General features: G+C 44.6%; 1 protein-coding gene across 3 annotated transcripts; it reads right to left on the reverse strand.

Annotated features, from left to right (window-relative positions):
* Window positions 1-2,310: 2,310 nt before the first annotated feature.
* On the reverse strand, window positions 2,311-19,866 carry IRAG2 (inositol 1,4,5-triphosphate receptor associated 2). Of its 3 annotated transcripts, none has more exons than XM_077783189.1 (21): window positions 19,825-19,866; window positions 17,027-17,092; window positions 16,140-16,248; window positions 15,025-15,121; window positions 14,118-14,199; window positions 10,704-10,750; window positions 10,557-10,621; window positions 10,341-10,457; window positions 8,836-8,918; window positions 8,640-8,712; window positions 7,843-7,897; window positions 7,731-7,758; window positions 7,043-7,183; window positions 6,516-6,650; window positions 5,628-5,775; window positions 4,640-4,683; window positions 3,969-4,046; window positions 3,796-3,860; window positions 3,255-3,356; window positions 3,012-3,116; window positions 2,311-2,646 (listed from the first exon to the last, which is right to left on the reverse strand). In XM_077783189.1, the coding sequence occupies exons 5-21, from the start codon at window positions 14,139-14,141 to the stop codon at window positions 2,403-2,405; spliced, it is 1,554 nt and encodes a 517-aa protein (XP_077639315.1). In that variant the 5' UTR covers window positions 14,142-14,199; window positions 15,025-15,121; window positions 16,140-16,248; window positions 17,027-17,092; window positions 19,825-19,866; the 3' UTR covers window positions 2,311-2,402. The 3 variants fall into 3 exon arrangements, with proteins under 3 accessions (XP_077639315.1, XP_077639313.1, XP_077639314.1); XM_077783187.1 differs by having other exon boundaries at window positions 14,974-15,121; XM_077783188.1 differs by having other exon boundaries at window positions 14,974-15,121; window positions 16,140-16,245; window positions 19,825-19,865.
* Between the last annotated feature and the right edge of the window lie 151 nt (window positions 19,867-20,017).

A 20,017-nucleotide genomic window follows, 5' to 3' on the forward strand; every position in this document is an offset into this window, starting at 1 on the left:
ATTGCACCCTGCCGGTGTGGATGAAGGACTCTTCACAGTTACTGCAGTCTTTGCAACCATTCAGATACAAATTAAGGTACTGTCAATAATCTTCTAATCATACATTTGCAGTTAAAAAAAACCATTATTATTACAGTGTCCCTGATTAAGAGTTTGGGATGCTTCCACAGGAGCAATTAGAATCCTTTCCAAGCAATGCACTGGTTTTAATTTCACTTCTTTACTATGAGACAGCACCTGTGCATTTGCTCTGCTAAGTTTCAGTCAGAGCTTTGCTGCTGCTTTTGTCTTGCTGCATTGAAGCCTGTGGCACCTGTTAGAGAGCTGAAAAGGGTTCCTCTCTCCTCTCAGCTCTACCAAGAGAAATACAGGGATTTCTAGAAGCCTACTCCTTGTTTCTTCTCCAAGTTCAAAGCTACTTGTGATTATCCATCTGTTGATTAGTGCATACATCAGTACACCAGTGTCATTTCTGATTCCTAACAAAGCTGGCTTGCTTAGGAACTGTAAATGAGAGGTCACAGCCCAGAGTAGCAGATGATGTGGGCAATACCCAGCATAGCAAAAATATCAATATTTGAAGCCTAAACCAGAAAGGAGCTTCCATGACCAGTAAGTTGCTTTCACTGGTTTGTACAACAGGATAATCAGTGTATGTTGTCTTCAGTAGTGGTGGAAGAAGAGGAGGTGCTTTCCCACATCACAGGAAAATGGATGAGTCCTTTTGCCCTCAGAGCAGCTTTGAAAAGAGCTGGAGTGAACATTTTCCCAGCAGGGTACTCTCCCAAGTATGTCCCTGTGCCCAGGAAGGTGAGTGCCAGAGGTTCCTGGTGGTTTTTCTGTTTTTCCCTCGAGTCACCCTTTCCTGCTCTGGGAGCTGCTGTGCTGCCAGCTGAGCCAGGGGCCGAGTAGGGCAGGCCCTGGCACTGCTGTAGCACAGGGACACAGATCTGTGTGTCTGACCTGCACTTGTGCACTGCAGGCTGCCCTGGCAGAACTGAAGGCCTATGAACAGATGGCTCTGCTTGCAGCCGCTTTTGCTTTTGCTCACAGCAAGTGGAATGGAGAAGCAGGGCCAGAGCGAGTCGTGTTCAAGGTTTGTGCAGCCCCAGCAAAGGCCCGGAGCAGAGCAGCACTGACCCTTGCCCAGTTAGACAGGAACAATTCACTGACCCGTGCTGGCTTCAGCCCCTGCCTCAGCTCAGTGTCACAGACTGCCCCGGGAGCTCTCGGGGGTCACAGGGCACAGCCACAAAGACACTTGCTGAGGAAAATGGAGCTGGTGAGTCACCGAGGGAGGCTTTAGCCAGAGCTGTGGTGACAGAGCTTCATGCTCTTCAGAGGCCCCTTGAGAATCAGCACTCTGCTCTGCCAGCTTTCTGAAGAGCACCTGGGACTGCCTGACTGCCTGCAGGGTTTCGTTTGCTCCCTGCTGCAAAGGAGGAATAAGCAGCCTCAGTGTTGGTCTGCCTCCACCTGAGAACTAAAACACATGCTTAAAACTTCTCCCAGCCAGACAAACGCTCCCAGGTGTGGCTGGAGAAAGCTGACACACCCCACTGCTGAAGGCTGCAGTGGCTTCCTCGCTCTCAGGTTAAAGGCATGTGACACACAAATATTAGAATTCGTACTCTGACCACGGCATGGGCTTCACCTCACCGTGCATTTCTTCCCTCAACAGGCAAGGGAACATCTCACAGCAGGCTCTGCCGAAGACAATGACTGGTCTCTTTTTATGTTCAACGGTGAGAAAGTACAAAACCTCAAGCTCGCTGAGACCAGTGATGCTTTTTCAGAAGAGCTGGAAGAAGAGTCTGAATTCCACTCCACACTCTACCATATGCTCAAGGCTTCTGCCAGCAGTGAAGCCATGGATAAGGTGGAAAGAACTGCCTTCCGGTTTATTGATTCTGTGTATCAGCTGCTCCTTGCTACCAGAGTTTTAGCATACTCTAAATACTGCATGCTTTCTTTTACAACTTTATTATCAAAAGCTTTCAGTAAAGTTACATTTCAAGTCTTAAATCCTTTTATATTCAAAACATTGAAACAGGTTCTGGAATGCAAACATATTATCTTTGTTCGAGCAAAATAAACTCTTATTCAATTGTGGCTAGACCACCTAGACACATTTATTGTTAGCTATGTTCAAAATTGCTGTTCTGTTGTAAACCTCTATAGAACTGAGACTTTTAGCTACTTTTAAAGATGACTTTTGTCAAAATGGGAAAAATATATATTTTTTTTTTATTTCAAGTCATGCTTTAAAGAAAAAAACTCATCTCCCCCCCCCCCCCCCGCCCCGCGAAAAATACCCAGAATCCAACAAAACAAATCCAGATGCGTAACCTTAAATAATGCTTCAGCTCCTGTCCTGCAGAGCCCTGGCAGTGGAGCCGGGGTTATACTGGGGGAGGGCCATTGTGTTGCAGTCGTGTGTAGGGCCACAGCAGCTGCTGCAGAGACCTCCACGAGTCCCCAGTGCCCACGGGGGCTGCATCCGCCGGCCTCTGCAGGGACAGCCCCGTCAGGAAGCTGGTGAGAGCAGCCAGCAGGACCAGGATGGACACGGACACCCAGAGGGTTTTGTTAGCGTTGCAGAAGGAAGCCTTCAAGTGGGATGCCCACGCTGACATCGAGTTGCTCCTGGGCAGGAAAGCACAGAGCCCTTCAGTATCTCCCCAAAAAGTGCAACTCTTCCCACCCCACCCTAAAAGGCCTTAAAGCCAACTACAATCCCACAAACATTGAAAGTGGTAGGTTGTTACTCTTTTGGGAGCTTCTGTTCTGTGCTTAAAACACAGACAAGGAAGCAAATTCTTGATAAGCTCACCCATCCACCCATGCTCCCTGTACTTCACACTGCTTCTAAAGAGAATTCACAACAGCTGCCTTGCAAGAGCAGCAAGAAATCTTGCTCGTAGAAAGCACTGAAAGTCCTGGCCTTTTGTTTGAACCCTCTTCCCATGTGCACCTCCCAAACATGGCTTTAACTTGTGAAAGAAATTTACATTGACTCCAGGGTCCATTTGGGTGGGTATTTTCCTTTCTCAGAGACACTTTCCTTCCTAGTTGGTTGTTCCTGTACTTCAGCAGGTGATTCCAACTGCTCGTTCCTGTAAACAAGAATCAACAGCTCCAAAGCTTTGCCAAATTCACAACAGCTTGGCTTTATAGCCCTGACCCGGTGGTGAATTAAAAGCTCATTAAAAACCAAACCAGTGCACCTGGGAGGAGGCTGCTGCTGAACTTACTTGGTTTCAAAAGGCTCCTCTTCATACTCTGCCCAGGAATAGGTGCTGAGGAACCTCTGCAGCGAAGGACGCTTCTCATTCTGTTTCACACCTAGCCTGCCCCTGCCATGTGTTAAACAAATTTTTCTGATTTCCCCCAGCAGATAGAGAGCAGAAAATCAGAAATTTAGCAGCAGCCTAATAATTTGGTTGACCTCAGACAAATAACTTACAAATTTAATTGCTTGAAGTTAGGATCATTAAAAAAAAAAAGACCCAAACAAAACTACACATCCCATGCACTGTAGATATTTAGATTTTTTAGATTTTAGTTCTAAAGCAAGAAAGTTGAGGGATTTTTTTTTTTTTAAAAGCTCTCAATGCTCAATAAATAAAGGTGAGCTCATAAGGCTCATTTACCTATTATAGCACATAAAACTCATCTGAAAGGTGTAGCCTAAACATTATTATACACCAAGATGCTCCATAAACTGCTTACTACAGGCATGGTTAGAGTTGAAAAATATTTCCCCAATTCAAAGACAAGCTCAGGTGACTTTACCAACTGCTTGATCTCCTGCTGAATCTGTCACTCCGTTCATCCCCATCGGGTTCATGGAACTGGGCCTGGAGGAGAAACTTGCCACATTTACTGCACTGGCATTCTGATGCTTCATCCCTGCCAGATTTGGGGAGGTGAAGCACCTCAGCATCCCTCCAGCAGTCCCCACTTACCAGTGGTACCCCAATCCCTGCATTCCCAGCACTCCTGGGCACTGCTGCAATGCTAACTCTCCGCAGGGCTGACGAGGGCTACACAAATAAGAGGCATTACTGGCTCTTAGCAAAGGCACAACTGGGTTACCCACTGAGCACACAAAATACCATCTGTTTTGTGCAAACTGTATTAAAAAAAGACACTGACACTTAGCGTGAAGTGACACACAAAGAATCCAATCTCAAGTGCAAATCAAATCAGATTTTCAAGCAGCCTCTTTCCATAGTAAGTGATTTCTGCCCACCTGAGTGAGGCTGGCTGCACAGCTTCCAGCAAAACACCAACATTGAAGGTAACTAAATTCCCCTAACCTTGCTCAGAGGAATTCCTACACTCAGTTTGAGCTGCTCCCATATTTTTGTGCTAAATCCTCCTTTAATTCTAAGAGAACCACAAATGAACAATATTTCTTAACCAGTGAATGAGAGCCCAACCATTTCACCTTTATCTTCTAAGGGGGACCTCTGAGAAGGTTGGTGGGGTGCCTGAAAAGTAGATTCTTAGTGTTTTTCTGTCACAAATATGGGCTGATGTCATCAAACATAAGTCAAGCATGAAGCACAGCACCAGCACATAAAGAAAAACACACACATGCTTATATTTTGAAATTTCATGTAAGGATCATTACCTTAAAATTAAAAGGACCTGGTAGCTTCTTATTCATGGATTCATCTGTGAAGAGATCAAACATCAGAGCTTTGCAGGAGGAACTTGCTGCTTACAGGAGTGCAGTGAGTCTAATTTGCAGCCTAAGGTCTGACTTTCTGCAGTGTTTATTTAAGCAAAGCACTCTCAGAAATCAGAAATGAGGTCTCAGGGAAAAGCTTCCTATTTCATTAAATAAGTTGTAATATTCACACATTACCCATCCTCTCTAAGCATCAACTTCTGTCACCATGATAAAATATATGCTATTATTGAGGTAGTGTCCTGTTACAGAACTGTCTTTCACAGTCAGGACTGTAATTCAAAAGGCTCCTGCAAGGATTTTATGGTGTGGAAGACTTCCTTTTTGGCGTTTAAAAAACACATGCTATTTCTCAGAAGAATTTAATACTTCTCTGACAAAGGTACAAGTGCACAGCACTGCCTGCAAACCTGGCTGCTTGTAGAAGGGAAAATAGAGGCCCCCTGCACTCAAGGGGTTTGTAATTCCTATGTAAAAAAGGGCAGGGTGCAGCCGTAGAAAGCAGCCAAAGCTCAGCTAATTAGAAACAGCTACTGTGAACAAGCACCCAAACCTACTACTCACAAGGAATAAGATTGCCACCAGCACACTCCATGCACTTTGCTGCAAGCCAGGACATTCCTGTGTACTTGCAGTGGTCCCACACACCCACCCCAAGATCCACGACAGCTTAAGTACAAATTTAACTTCAGAAAGCTGAATAGTGTTAATATTAATAGTGTTTAATAATAGTGTTAGTTATTAATATTGATAATAATATGAATAGTGTTAATAGTTGGCTATTTTCTCCCCCTGCTTTTTAGAAGGGGAGATAAAACAACCATATAATTCTATCACCTAAGATGTGGAGGGATTATACAACTATTCTGCAGCTATAAGAGTTTGTCTAGCAGGTGCTAGCAAGGGGAAAGAGGCTTTTTTTGATTACCTCTATCTCCAAGGGAGCTGAAGGACCTCTCGTTCTGGAGCAGGACCTGCTTGAGCTCCTCGAGCTCGGCGTGTTCTTTGGCGTACATGCGCTTCAGGTTCTCCACGTGCTGGATCATCACCTCCACAGCTTTGCTCACCCGGCTCTCCTGAGGGAACAGGGAAAGCAGCAGCTCTCAGGAACTGCCTCATCTTTGGAGATTTCCCCCTTAAGCATCTGCTCTCCTCTGCTAATCTCACTTTTATCCTCCCTTTCAAAGCTTCACTACAGCCCCTGTCCTGGCACATGCTACACAGGTTTCATTTCTCTGGGGATCACCCTTGTCGTAAACTAAATAAATCAGTCTTTAGCTTTACAAGCACTTAAAACTCACCATCATCATCTCCTCTGATCTACAGTCTCAGCTGCCACGATGCATTTGCTGGTATTACCAAGTCAAATTTTTGTGCTGCTCTGGGGTGTTATACACAACTACACCTAACATTTGAGCAGGGCTTTGTGACTTTCCATAGATTTTGCTGATAAGCTGCCCTTTCCATAAGGCACAGAACAACCTTTGCAGCATCAAGGCTATTGTTACCACACCTTTTGTACATCTCACTGCTGAAAAGCCTTTATTATGTTTTTTTTTTTTTAAGCAGTACCTAATTTCTCCTGTGGGTTTTTGTGCAATAACTACTGAAGCATAGCTGCTCTCAGTGCCTGGGATTCCTTATAAGGACACAGAGTGAGAAGAGAAGACCAGGACTAAGCTGTCCTGACCAGTTACACACACCAGATTCCCAAATCCAGTCCTGGAAGCATAAGCCCAGAAAGAAAATGTGGCTATCCTGACACAACTGGAAGGTTTTAGGTTTATACAAAGTACTTTTAGATGGAAAGTGTTACCTGATTAATAGCTCCCAACATCTCTGCTCTGCTGGCAACTCGAGCTGCGTATTGGCTAAGGAACTGCAGGCTTTTCTGCAGCTTCTTAATGATCTCCTGTGCCTGGTTATCTTCTTCACACAAAGGAACTAATGCCTAAGAGCACACATTGGTAAGAAAACTGGTGTGAATTACTAACAGAGAATGAAGGGTTGAGCCAATGACACTGAGGAGCTGCATTCAGGCCCACATCAACATCCTTAATCAGTGTAACTTGATAGAGAGCTCCAGTGGGCAGAGACTGGAGCATAAAAGCAGCTGAAGCAGAGATCAGATGTTTGTGCAACAGAAAAACTTTCCACTACCTGAGCACACAATGCATTTGGATCAAGGTTATCCCTTGTAATCTTTTGTATTTCAATTGCATTGCTCCAGAACTTCATTCATATTTGCTCAGCATGCATCCCATGCACACATTCCCCCTGTTTTAAGAGAGACTCTCACATCTACTTATGCCATCCACCCTACCAGCCCTGGCCAATACTGACCTCTAACATATTCACAGCATTTGTGATCTCCTTTTTCAAGTTTTCTTCAGCCAGGTCTCGGGACCTCTCTTCAAGCTTCACTCTTTTGTCCAAGGTAAACAAGTCACACTTAAAACCTAAAGACAGCCTCAGAAATTCAGCCTGTTGTGGGAGAAGAAAAAAATTCTGAGGAATCCAAATAATGCAGAAGTTTAAGTAGATTTGGACACTGATATGATATTTGGGGCTATACCCTGTGACCAAAGTTTAGGAGAGATACAGGAGAATAAGTGCACATGACCCACTTCCTTAAAGCAGGTCTTCCCATCTGTAGTGATGGTGGGAATGCTCTGCAGCCAGGAGAGGTGACATCCTGGCAGCACACTGTGCCATCTGTGCCTTTTGACAAAACTGTCTTAAATCAGTACATTCTGCCTGGGAGGAGGTCACACCTATGCTCCTTCAAGCTTGCAAACAAATGTCACAGTAGTGACAGGTCTTTGTTCAATTTTACAGATTTCTACCTTTCTCCATCCCATCTCTTGCAAAAATTTCCATTAGGCTTGGAAAGAGAGTTCAGAAGTTAGCCTACAGAAATACATCCAGTTGAAGCTGGATCATTCTTTTACATAGGAGAAGATATTAATCAGAGTTTATCTACAAGATCTGATATCTGAAATACTTCAGGATACAAGCAGTTGAGACTTACCTCCACTTCCTTCTCATTTTGGGAGTCACTGTAAGAGAAGAAAAAAGAACCATGGGTAAGACTGTGGCTTTAAATTTACACCTGCAGGTGATCACTAAGTCAAAGCACTTACAGCTCATTTTGCTTGGTTTTATCTCCTTTAATGCCACCTGCAGTTGGTGAACTCCCTGAGAACAGAGACAAAAAACCCAATTTTCAGACCAAAGTGAAAATATAGCCTCCCCAAACCAACCTATCAGAGTCTTTTAAGCTTCCACAGAAGCCCCCGGTCAAGATTTCCAGTGTTAAGCTTTCACCACTGAAAAGAACTTGTGTGCCTCAGGTTCTATTTGTTGTGAGGCACCACAGCACTACCACTTGTACAAAGCCTCAAAAGTCAGATGTTCAGGGCACTTCAGCTGTCATCTTATTAGCACAGAAATGGTCAATGGCAGGTTTTTGCTTTAGGATGGTATGCAATTTGTATATTATACTACCTCACCAGCATTTAATGATCTCCAAAGGCAAAAGAGGGGGTGATTTGAAGAGTGAGTGTGTCTAAGGAGAAACAACATCCTGCTCATCCATATCATGGATAGCACAGAGATGCTTCTTTTACAAATCTCTGGGGAGAACAGGAGTGCCAGAACTGTTTCAAATACTCCAACTCCTTTGCAGCTAAGAATTTTCTTCCTGTCTAGAGGAATGTGGAACTGGTTAGATTAGTATCTGCAGAAATAAGAGTAGAATTTTCATGACACCACTGCTCTTCTCTTCATTTTGATCTTCAACTGCAGGTACCAAGCCCTTAAATGAAAGCCCCTCTGATCATGCTTGGTGTGGGACAGGCAGCTCCCTGCACCTCTCCACACAACTCCAGACTCAGCTTGTGGTCCAGTAATATGAAGGTGTTCAACAAAACCCCCTTACCTTTCCTGCTGGGAACCACAGCTGGAGCTTCCTCACTCCACTCTTTATTATTTTTCTTTTCCTGGTCCACTTCCTAAAAGCACAGCAGAGGAGGTACAGCGAGGGAGCAGCCACACCAGCCCTGGAGGGGCTGTCCCCTCCTTTGTCACTGCTCAGCCAAGCCAGCTGGGCTTGTCACTGTCACCAGCACTCTTACCGGGTCTTGCTTGGAAACATTTTCCAACACAGGCTTGTGTTCTTCCATGGCCAGGCTGGATTCCTTCTTCATCTGACTTGGTCCTGTGGAGAAACATTCCCAAATCCAAATGTAACGATTAAGAAAATACACCCAGCTTCCAACACCCACCATTTTAGCCACGGGCTAACTGAGCTAAAAAACTGCACCAAATGCCATGAAAGACCACTGAGAAAAAGAGGCAGCAGAGAACACTATAAAGACACAGAGGAAGTAGTGTGATGATAACTATGATTGGAAAAAATCCCCATAAGAAGCGTTATATGTCTACAGCTGAGAACACAATGTTCTTCATGTAGTTGAAGATGCAAGAGTTACAGTAATATTCCCTTGGATAAATAAATTTTATTATTTTCCTACCAGCATGGAGGGGTTTTTTTTGTTGTTGGTATGTTTGCTGTTTAAAGAGGCAGCTTTTAATTAGTATTTATACCTTTAAAAATATCTAGAATATTTTGTTTTCTCCTGTTTATGCAGTCACACACAGCTGTGAGCCAAAGAAATGGCACAGGGGAAAAAAAAAAAAAACAAAACCAGAAAAACTCCAGCTTTAAGTCTGAAGCCTGCAAGGGGAGATGTATCAGTTCTAATATTAGGAACAGTTTTTTCAGACATGTGCACAGATAGCTGAATTCTCAGACTTTAAAGCTACTGAAATATCTTTAAATTTGTTCTGCATATCTGCTTCCTCTTAGCCAAAGGCACCTGGACCATGCATGAAAATTAATAGTAGAGGGAAATTAGTGGAAAGAAAATACTTTTAAATGAAGGGACAGAATTAGATTTCAGGAAGATAGTACTGAGGAAAGAAACAAAACCAAACAAGAACTGTAGTCTTATATTGAGGTAAAGATTAAAAAAATATTCCAAACAAGCATGCACAGGTATTCTGTGCTGCTTATTCAGCTCAACTTCACAAAAACAGCCTAAATACAGTGTATATACATGCTCCAGTTTTGGTTTTATAGTTGTTCAGTGGAAGAAAGCCATCAGAGCTGGTAAGAATCTGGTGGCTCTAGCAAAGACAGAACAATACTCAAATCTCTCTACCCTCATCTCTCCTCTTGACCCATCCCAGCTTCTTGTGCAACAGCCTTGAAAGAGAGGAAAGTGCTTAGTGCCACTCTCCAACTAAATAACTGTTTAAATGCATAAAAACATCTTTTCTCCTGTCAAAATGGTTTGGGATTTTGTATCCACTCACTGTTTTGCCAGCTGAGCAAGCCCCAAGATCTCACCAAGTTGTTTCATGCTCCCTTGCCTGCAGTGCTGTGGTAAGGGGGGGTAAAAAAACTTTATTCCTACTCCACTTCAGGGAGGCTTGAGAGCACTGGCAGGTGAAAACACTTGCAAAAACCTAAATTCTCACATTGTTGCTCTTACTCAGCTTCCTCACTTCAAAGATGTGCTGGAAGCAAACAATTTCCTCAGTGGGTGAGTGGCAGGCAGTGCAGCAGCCACAGTACCTGACACAGGAACAGCTGGGTCCTTATTGCTGTTTGTCTCTTTTGTCATGGAAGTTGGCACATCTTCCCCTCGCTCATGTAAGCCCTTGGATGATCTTTCCTCCATAACAAGGCAACCTGCAACACCAGACAGCAGAAAACACAGCTTTTATTGTTCAGTAAACACACAGACCTGGGCACATCCAGGATTTCCAGAGCCCCAGGTTAAGGACTCACCTGGTACGGGTGCTGTGCTTGCCGCTGAGGATGCAAGAGCTTCTCGGGCTGATGTTAAGTGATCACTGCCAAAACAAAACCCTTTCAGATACTCATCACATGACACAGACCTCGATAAAGGCTTTTAAATCTTGCACAAGCCCTGACCTGGATGGGATCAGCGTGGCTGGTGGTGTTGACTCCTCACAGTCAATCTTCAGAAAGAGAGAAAAGAGTTAGCACCAGAATGATAACTGCCAGTATAAAACTAGTATGTCAAAACTTTAATTTTCCCCAGCTGTGCCTAAACTATTCCAGCAGTGAAGAGCTAGCTGGCAAGTTCACCCATTCACCCACTAGTCTAAAGCCATCTCAGGAATGCCAAACTCAGAGATGTGTTTTGGTTCCTGACTCCATGGTTTGCTCCTAGCTCACATCTTCAATGACCAACAAACGTGTTAGTGCACCACCACTGCTCCATCTTAACTCTGTGCCTCAGGAGAGATCCATTTTCAAGGCCTGGAGCTCAAAACCTACAAACGAGGTGCACAGATCTTCACTTGGCTGTAGGGATCATTGGGTTCATTGGGTAAATAAAAGTGCCAATAGTCACAGCATGAGCAAGCAGGTGGTCCAGATCACAGCAAACTTGTGTGCTGTGTTTTGTGTCTTAGTGACCGCCTCTGAAGGGATCTAGTTTTACAATAAACAATACGTAACAATTACCCAGCCCCTTCAGAGGCCTCAAGCCTCCCTGGAGTGCAAACAGCAGAGGAACAAACAATTAAAAGCTGGCAGTTTTGCTCATGTTCCTCTAGCTGCCACAGTGTGGTTTTGGACCCGAGTCTTATCACATCACAGACAAAACCAATATCCTCTTGAGGCTTTTAATTTAGAGGGAAGTTCTATATATGCAATATCCCTCTTCTGCATTTCACCCTGGAAAGCTCCATCTTGCTCATTCAGTTGTTGGGCTGGTCTCTCTTTATGGGTGAAATGATGAGGTTTAAAGGGTTAAGTTGGTATTGACTTGTGCTGAATTACACCCACTGTTGAAGAAAATTGCTGAATAGAAAACAAAACCAGCCCAAACCCACTCCTCTCTCCAAGAGGAGGAGGAACAAGGCCAGATAGCTCCCTACACAGCAAGCACCCAAGAACACAACTGAAGTTTGTGTGTGGAGAAACAGCAGAAAAACCACATCAGCAAATGATTGCCTGTGTTCTGGTATCTTTCCTTCCCCCTTAAATGCCCTCAGAGGAAACCCAGCAAATGAGAACAGGAGGCATCCAAGGGCCCTGGTCACTCTTAAGAGTGGCCAGCTGCTCCCAGCATCAGCAAATGCCTTTTCCCTCCCTGCCCTGTCAGAGCTGGGCTGCTCTTGCACAGCCCTGGCCCAGCCAGGTGGATGCTTCCCCTAATGCAAATACAGGCTATTTTTATTATTGTTATTTGAATTCTCTCAGAAGTCAGAGGAAGTTCAGCAAAGCATTTGCCTTGTTCAGGCCATTGGGTCTGCAGAACTACTGGGGCAGGAGAATACCATCGTGTTGGAAAGAAAAGAAATCTAAAGGGCTTTTAAAACTAACACACAGCACCCAAGTGCACAGAAAAGCCCTTGAACCACCTAGAACTGATTGAAATGATACATTATGCTACATTACCTGTCCCTGCCCAGATGGGCACATGGTCAGTGGTTTCTGTTTGCAACGAAAGAAAACACTCAATTCAGTTTTTTAGAACCCTAAGCTGGATACCAGGATTGTACACTCCAATGGAGTCCACATAAAGGGGAAAAAAAAAAACCCAATTAAAGAGAAGCACCACATTCTAGATTTCTTAGTAAACTATAATCACACAATAGTTTGGGTTGGAAGGGACTTTAAAGATCAAAGTTCCAACCACTGGAAGGGACATCTTCCACTATCCCAGGCTGCTCAGACCAATATGTAACCTGGCCTTGGACACTTCCAGGGATGGGGCAGCCAGTGCCAGAGCCTCAGCACCCTCACAGTAAAATCTGTTTACACAGGGCACTGGAGAATGGCACAGTCCTTGAATGAGGAAGAAAAGCCAAAGAAGATCCTGAAGCCCATCTCTAATCACTTTTCCCACCTCCATCCCTCTGATTAGCATAATAATCCAAGGGTTCTCTATCTCAGCCCATGAATTCTGGCCACAGTCTGATATAACTCCTCCCAAACAATCACTAACATTTGGAAGACCTGTTTGGTTTTCAAACTCTGGTATGACTTCCACATTTATAAAGCTGAACAAAAAGCCTGAGCTTCACTTGGCTCTCAAATATATCTGCAACTGCAGAGTAATAAAACTCCAAAGAAAACTAGGGAGACTTTTTGTATTGAACAAGGATATTAAAATTCCCTACGTGTCAGTGTTTAGAACAGATACTGGGCACAGTTCCTTTGCCTTTTCTCTGGGGCAAGCTTTAACATTTTCATTTCCCCCTTTAGAACGTTCATGTACAAGGCTTATACTACAAAGTGGTAACAAGAATGGAAAATGACATTTTTGAGCCCAGCTGAAACTACAGAGAGCCCCAGGGCAGCAAAGCACATGGGTTGCACAGACCTTTGCACAGCTCTGACTTTCCAGAAGGACTGGATGAAGTAGGAACCCTTGAGATGATCTTTTTTAAGGACACTTAAGTAGTAGCAGCACAAACTGGGAGTTCTTCACCTGCTCTACCCCACTGTGCTGAAACCACAGTGTCCCCAGCACTCTTACTTTTCTACCCACACTACACTTTCTGCTTTGATTTACCACTACAACCAGACCACGTTGTACTCACAGGTACCATACACCAGACAGGGTCACCCTGAGGCTGGCTGCTCTTTAGTCCCAAAACGTTATTTCCAGGTTCACAGAAACCTGTGAACAATATTCTTCCACCATCCCCACCAACAGAGGAGTTTATAAAGCTCATTGGGAGCCCTGTGTGGTGGAGCTGAGGTCTAGATTTCAATAGTGAGGACTGAGGCATAGCTCAGGTGTGCTGAGCTGCAGCTTCTCTTGCTGCTGCCACAAGGAAACTGCAGCTCAAGCTGTAGGTGCAGGATTCAGGGCAGCAGTGAAGGCATTGCTGAGTACAGCAGCTGAAGGAAAGCTCTCCTACAGCAAAGATGGCATTTTTCAGCTGTTACATGGTGCCCATGGGAGAAAGTGCAAAGAAAGGCAGTACTCCCAGCTGAAGCATCCTGTGGCTCCTTGCAAGTGGAGTAAGAGTGAAAACACTCAGTTCTTCCCTGGCAGAACCAATTGTTACTGCAGAACCAGCACTGTCTCCAGCCTTGAAACCACATTTAAAACACTCCACTGCTAAAAGCATGACCCAGTTGCACATAAACATCAAGACACTTAGTTTTATAACCAAGGTATTGCAGAAACATGTCCAAACAGAAGGGAACACCCCCCACAGCACCCTCTTGACTGGTGCCAGCTCCATCTACTGTGGAGCAGTGCTGATTTCTAGCTGAGCCATCTGCACCTGGGTCTGAGCAAGGCACAAAATGCTCAAGCCTGTTCGAAACCACGTTTCAGGCATCAGAGCCAGCACTCACCTCAGCAAGTGAAGAGTCCATCATTGTAATGGAAACAGGAAGGTCTGCATCAGTGTAGTCATCAGCAGAGCATATTTTCCACCTGGCAACACAGGCTTTATTTGCATATTGCCCAAACAACAGAGAGATAGAGTGCCCATTTTCCTGAAGCACATAACTGAAGTCACCACTCTCTGTGCAGTCAGTCAGCTGGTGTCTCAGGGAGAGACAAATTCATCAACATCAATCCCTCCTCCCCCGAGCAGAAGAACCACCACCAGTCCTTTTCCCAACCTCCTCCACACTGCACTATTCTACAGAAAACCAGTGACAAAAGCTTTGAGAGCTGCTGAGTCTCTTGCTGCAGACTGCCTGCTTCTGCACCTTCAGGAACATCCTCATCTTTTAAAATATTCACTGCAATTCACTTCAGCTTTCATAATCTCAAGCAGTTCAATCTCTATCTTAAAGATCTAAGGAGGCAGCTTGATGGGAAAGGACCCCAGAATTCCTGCTCTAAGCTCTGGTAAAAGAAAAGTGACTCCTCAAAGCCAAGAGGATTTCGGGAATAATGGATAATGAGAATGTCAATTGTGAGTTAAACATGGACAATAGAAAAGAATGCCTAAATTATGTCTCAGTTCTCCAGCATGAAATGGAAACCCCATCACTGTATTTGGCTGGTTACCAGCAGTTCCAGTAAAGAACTCTGGTACCTGTGAATAGAAGCAAAGTGCTGCCCTGGATCCTCATGGGCTGATCACCAGGTATCCAGCACTCCCTCTAAGGGACAGCCCTGCAGCTGAACCCAGCACATGGAATCTGCTGGGTTGACTCTTCCCCCCTTCACCCCAAAAAGGTTATTATGCCATCTTACCTGCATCCTCCCGATGTCACATCTGACCTGGACACGAGTCCCACATCATACCTCTCCAAGGTGCAGCTGCCAGAGCTGTTCCTGCAAGGCTGGTTCCAGCTGTGCCCAGAAGGGTTACTTGGGCAGGAGGTCTCCAAGGTCAGAGCATCTGTTAAGAAGGACACACACGAAGAGAGGTGGTCCTTGGCCAAGTCAGAGTTAGTTACAAGTCAGTTTTTTGGCTAACTCTAAAATAATCAAAAGGCAGACCAACCAAGCAGATTTATAATAAGGCAACTTCTATCTTGGTAAGAATGGGTTCGGTTGTGTGGCCTCAACTTGTTGTGTAGATGGAGAGTTTGGCCAACTGAAACAACCCTCTCAGAGCAGCAGAATGCTCTGAATAAGAGTATGTGCAGCCAAGATAGATTTGCTTCCATTCCCATCAATAAGGCCTGGAATTACACCTGAACATTTATAGTCTGTGTGATGAGAGGCTCTGTGTGGTACCAGTTCACTGCCGGGAGAAATGCTTGCATGTGAGATCCCAAATGCAGCACCCTGCATTTGAGAAGGCTGAGTTGACACTGGCACAGGTTGCCCAGAGCAGCTGTGGCTGCCCCTGGATCCCTGGCAGTGTCCAAGGCCAGGTTGGATGTGGCTCAGAGCAAGCTGGGATAGTGGAAGATGTCCCTGCCCATGACAGGGGGATGGAATTAGCTGATCTTTAAACTCCCTCCCCAAACCATTCTCTCACTTTTATTTTATTCTCAGTAGCTCTGTTACTGCTCAGGTTGTTAAACCAGGACTGCCCTCAGCTCAGCAATCAAGGAGCAGGACATGTCAGGATGTGCCAGCCAGAGGGAATGGAAAGAACAGCACTCACACCCTCTGGGTCCAGACTGACAAGCATCCTCACAGGTATATACTTGGATCTATGATTTATACCAAGAGTTCCTGAAGATTTTGGGAATTGTCTGTCAGGTTGACAGACAGTCACCTCTTCAGGCCCTTCATTGCAAGCACGGTAATCATGGTTCAGATTTCTGGATTACCTGCAGAAATAGGTTAAAGCCCACAACAGATTTTCCACATCCTAACAGCACACTCCGCACTACTGAGACTATTCTGCTGACTCTTTCTGTATTTCAGGTGAAAGACAAATGTCCAACACTACCAGGTCTTACCTAGCAGAGGGGAGCTGTGCCAGTGTGAAACACCCAAGGGCAGTGCCCAGGGAAGGTCGGAGTACCAGGTAGGTCCTTCATTCCATGGTCTTTTGGAGCAATGGAGCTGCTAATTGAAAAAATAACAAGTGCTGCTGTTCCACCACACTGAATACATTAATGCCACCAACTCCCCCCCCACACAGGCATCTGCATAATGTAACACCAACAGTTACACAAATACATCTTCTGTGGCTTTTTTGTCTAGAAAAGCAGAAGAGCTCATATCTTTAATGAGCAGAACAGTTACAGGAAGAGGCAGGATAATGAAACTTTAAGCTTGCAACAAAATGTGTTGGCTCAAGCTAGGTCTGGAAAAAAATCCTCCAAAACCAGGCAAGATGAGCCTGAGAGGAGAACCAAAGCAGCCACTCAAACCCTGTGAAGGGGGTAAAAAGAAAAAAATCCTAATCACACTATTTCAGCCAAGCCAAGAGGTGTCATCTGAAGATGGCATCTGAGACAACTTCTGAAGCAACATGTGCACAGCTAATTTTGACCTAATGTTGCTTAAACAATGAAAAATGGAAAAGAAATTGGAAGTAGTGCCATCTTCAGACTCTGATCTTTCTCAAAAAGCCCTTTATCACATATCTGGGTTGTGCTTCAGAGGCAGTGGAACCCTGGCTTCACAAAAAGGTTTGGAATAGGCTTTTGTACACATGTAAACACCTGCATGCCTACACACATTGATCTTAGATTACTTTTACTGAATGTTTAACCCATCGAAGTTTCTCATTAGAAACATTATGTATTTCTCTGAGGTGATGAAGGGAAAAACCCCCACCCAAATAAAGCCAGCATCCCATTTGAACAGGCTCAGCAATGATCCCAGCAAGCACACTTACCTTCCCTTTTACATGCTCAGCTAATGTGGGCAGCAGAGCGTAGTCAGATTCTAACTCTGCACAGCACTGTTGTAAGAGAGAGTTTAAGGCAGGCAGGTAAGGAAAGAAAAATAACCAAAAAAAAAAAAAAAAAAAAGGAGAAGGAGAAGGAGCACTACACCACTGATTGTAAGCAAAACACAACTTTATCTTTCCAAGTGAACTACTTGTAGCTCACAATTACAAAACTGCAACTGCAAAACTCTGCAGCTGTTTCCCCTTGCTGCTTCCAGCCTTTAATTCTGCAGACCATTATGTACAAACATAAGTTTTATTCACATGCAGACAGCCCAGGTTTGACTCTCTGATGCCCCTGTCACAGCCTAGGGGACATTTCAGGACCTTCAGCCTTTTAAACACCTTGTTGGTCTGTGTTGAATCCAGAGCACTCAGATCCTGAGCTGTAGCATTCCTTACTAGAACCAGTTAGGAAAAAAGTGTCTCCACAGTGTTTCTTCCTCCACCCCCTCTCAAAGTTGAAGTAAGTAATTGTATTCAAAGCAAAGACTCCACAGTTATGTAATTTCCAATGTATTTCTCCACAGAGAGCCACAAAGTTAATAACTGTTTCACTGCCTATTCCCATGTCTGGATACTGGAAAAAATAGGAGATTTTAAACATTTGTTTTCAAGCCTGTCTGCAGAAGTGAGGGCTGGCTGTGGGACAAAAAAAAAAAAAAAAAAAAAAAAATCACACCAGTGGATCAGGGAAGGCTTCCTTCAGTTCCTTTTGACAGGATCACCAAGAATTCTCACAGTGCAGACCAACACCACACCTTTAAGTCCCGACACATTTTCCCAGAATGCTGAATAAGGAAAATTACGTGCAGATTTGTACATGCAGCTTAGGCACGTGCTAGAAAAGATACCAGGGGCTGCCAAATTGTTTGCAGCTGGTCTCAGCTGTGCTGTCCTTCCACCAGAGCCCTTCCTGTGCAAATCCACCTTTCCTGCTCCCAGCACCATACCTGGCACAGCAATTCACAGAGTCGCCTCTGCAGCAGTTCCCATCTCAGGGCATTAGCAGTTGCTATGAAGAGACATTTACAAGTCTAAGAGGGCTCCTAACAACTTGGTAACAAGCAACCCGATGTCACAGCATCTCTAGCTACTCCTTGTCAGAACTTATTGTAGTTTGCATTAGTCTGGTTAAGCCTGAAGCAGCTTTTTCAAAGGAAAGAGAAAACACTGGACATCTTCACCTGCAGATCAAGGGCAATGCTTCCCCACATTGTTAGTGATAGGATGCCACAGCTCCCTGTGGAAACAGATCCTTCATTTGCAGATTAGGGGAAGAGGAATATTTGGCCTTTCCACCTGACATCCTGTACAGAAGTTGTAAAGTCCATGGGCTTTGTATTAAGAAGCATTTTTCCTCTCTTCCCATGCAGGTAGGGGGTTGGAATGGGCAGGTGAGAAGGAGACCACAGCCCAGCCCTTCACTCAGAAGGGGCACCAGACCTGTCTGCCTTTCTACAGGAACCAATATAAAGTGCTTTAATTCTTTCCTTCAGTGCCAGCTTTGTTTGTCAGCCCTGTTCTTCATAACACTTTTCAAATTTTCCACACATCTGACAGTTTATCTACAGAAAGATTTCTGTAAAGTCACTGGAGTAATTTAAAGCCAAGGTCCTAGCTATTTTCAGGGTGGTGGTGTTTCTTTGGGGGTTGACTATTTTTTTTTTGGGGGGGAAGGAGGTTTAGTCACAGTGGCACCACTTTTACATATCTGGGGTTCTCTCTCTTGATCTACTCACTTTGCAGGAGTGTTGGAAAATGACAAACTGTTTCCACTGTCATGCTCTTGCTAAGAGCAAAATAAAGCAGCTGCACTGTTTGTGGGAAGCAGGAAAGCAACATGAGAACACACACATGAACAACACCAAAACACTGGTCAGAGGGGGGCAAGCACAGTTTGGGGCCATTTCTGCCATATTAGTGAAAAGTTGTGCCTCAGAGCTAAAGCAAAGGGTCCCAAGGAGTTTTTCTGGCAAGACAAACAGTGGTTCATGTGGAGTTGTTTGCAATGCACACATATTTGTTGAGCATATATGGCAACTGCGTGCCTGAGGGCAAAACAGAAGGCTCAAATCAGTAAAATCCCTTTTCTGTAAGAAAGTGATCAGACTTCAGGGTTGGAAAAGAAACAGCCACATGTTCTGGATTCAGACCTCTGCACTATTTAACTATTATTGAGGTGCTGGTGTCAGGAAGTGAGTAAGAAAGAGGCAATATGAAGTTTTCATGGCAGAAGTTGCACGTGTACAAGGCAGTGACAGGATTGCTTGCCACTAAAGAGAGCAGCCTAACACCACACAGCCAGTCAAAAACACAGAGCAAACAACAACCAGCAAACAGAACACAGAATGTACAAATATCAAGTCTATCTGTTCAGGAAGCTTAAGAAAGAGGGATGTCTTTGCTAGGAATAAGGTGGGAAACAGCACTTTTGGTAAAGGAGTACCTGTGCCATCTGTGGCATTACTATTCCCCCCCTAGGACTGGGGGTTTTGTTGGGAGCTTCTGAAGCTTTGGTGGATCCCACCCACTTCTCAGCTCAGATGATGGCAGATCTCTTCAAGCAGAAAGAAAAGTAGGAGAAAAAGGGGGAAAAAAAATCCCTAAACAACAAGCAAGACTCCACAGAGCATTTTACTGGATGACCTGCAGATCAGTCCTATTTCCCCTTATGTAACTAAACCCTGGAATGTTTGCCCATGCAAAAAGTGAACGCTGGCACATTGCCAGAAGTTACTCACTTTTGTGGTCTTCCACCTTCTCCTCAAGCACCTGGCAAGTGCTTGCTAAAGCTGCATTCACATCCCTGAGCTTCTGCTGCTCAGAAATGGCTTCCTCCAACTTGCTCTTCAAGGATGCTGCTTCTTCACGAGCAGAGTGAAATGCTTCAACTTGATCCTCCGCCTAAGCACAAAACAATATTTAGGGAAAAAA

Source organism: Lonchura striata, chromosome 5, assembly GCF_046129695.1.
Source record: "Lonchura striata isolate bLonStr1 chromosome 5, bLonStr1.mat, whole genome shotgun sequence".
Taxonomy (NCBI): Eukaryota; Metazoa; Chordata; class Aves; order Passeriformes; family Estrildidae; genus Lonchura; species Lonchura striata.

What these genes read in the sequence shown, in the direction of transcription:
- IRAG2 (XM_077783189.1), bottom strand. Translation starts at nt 14,141, where the DNA reads ATGATGGACTCTTCACTTGCTGAG. An exon ending in AGCAGGAGATCAAGCAGTTG is followed by an intron (nt 3,357 to 3,795) that starts GTAAAGTCACCT and finishes AACACATGGCAG; the next exon opens with GGGCAGGCTAGGTGTGAAAC. An exon ending in GAGGAGCCTTTTGAAACCAA is followed by an intron (nt 3,117 to 3,254) that starts GTAAGTTCAGCA and finishes TCTTGTTTACAG; the next exon opens with GAACGAGCAGTTGGAATCAC.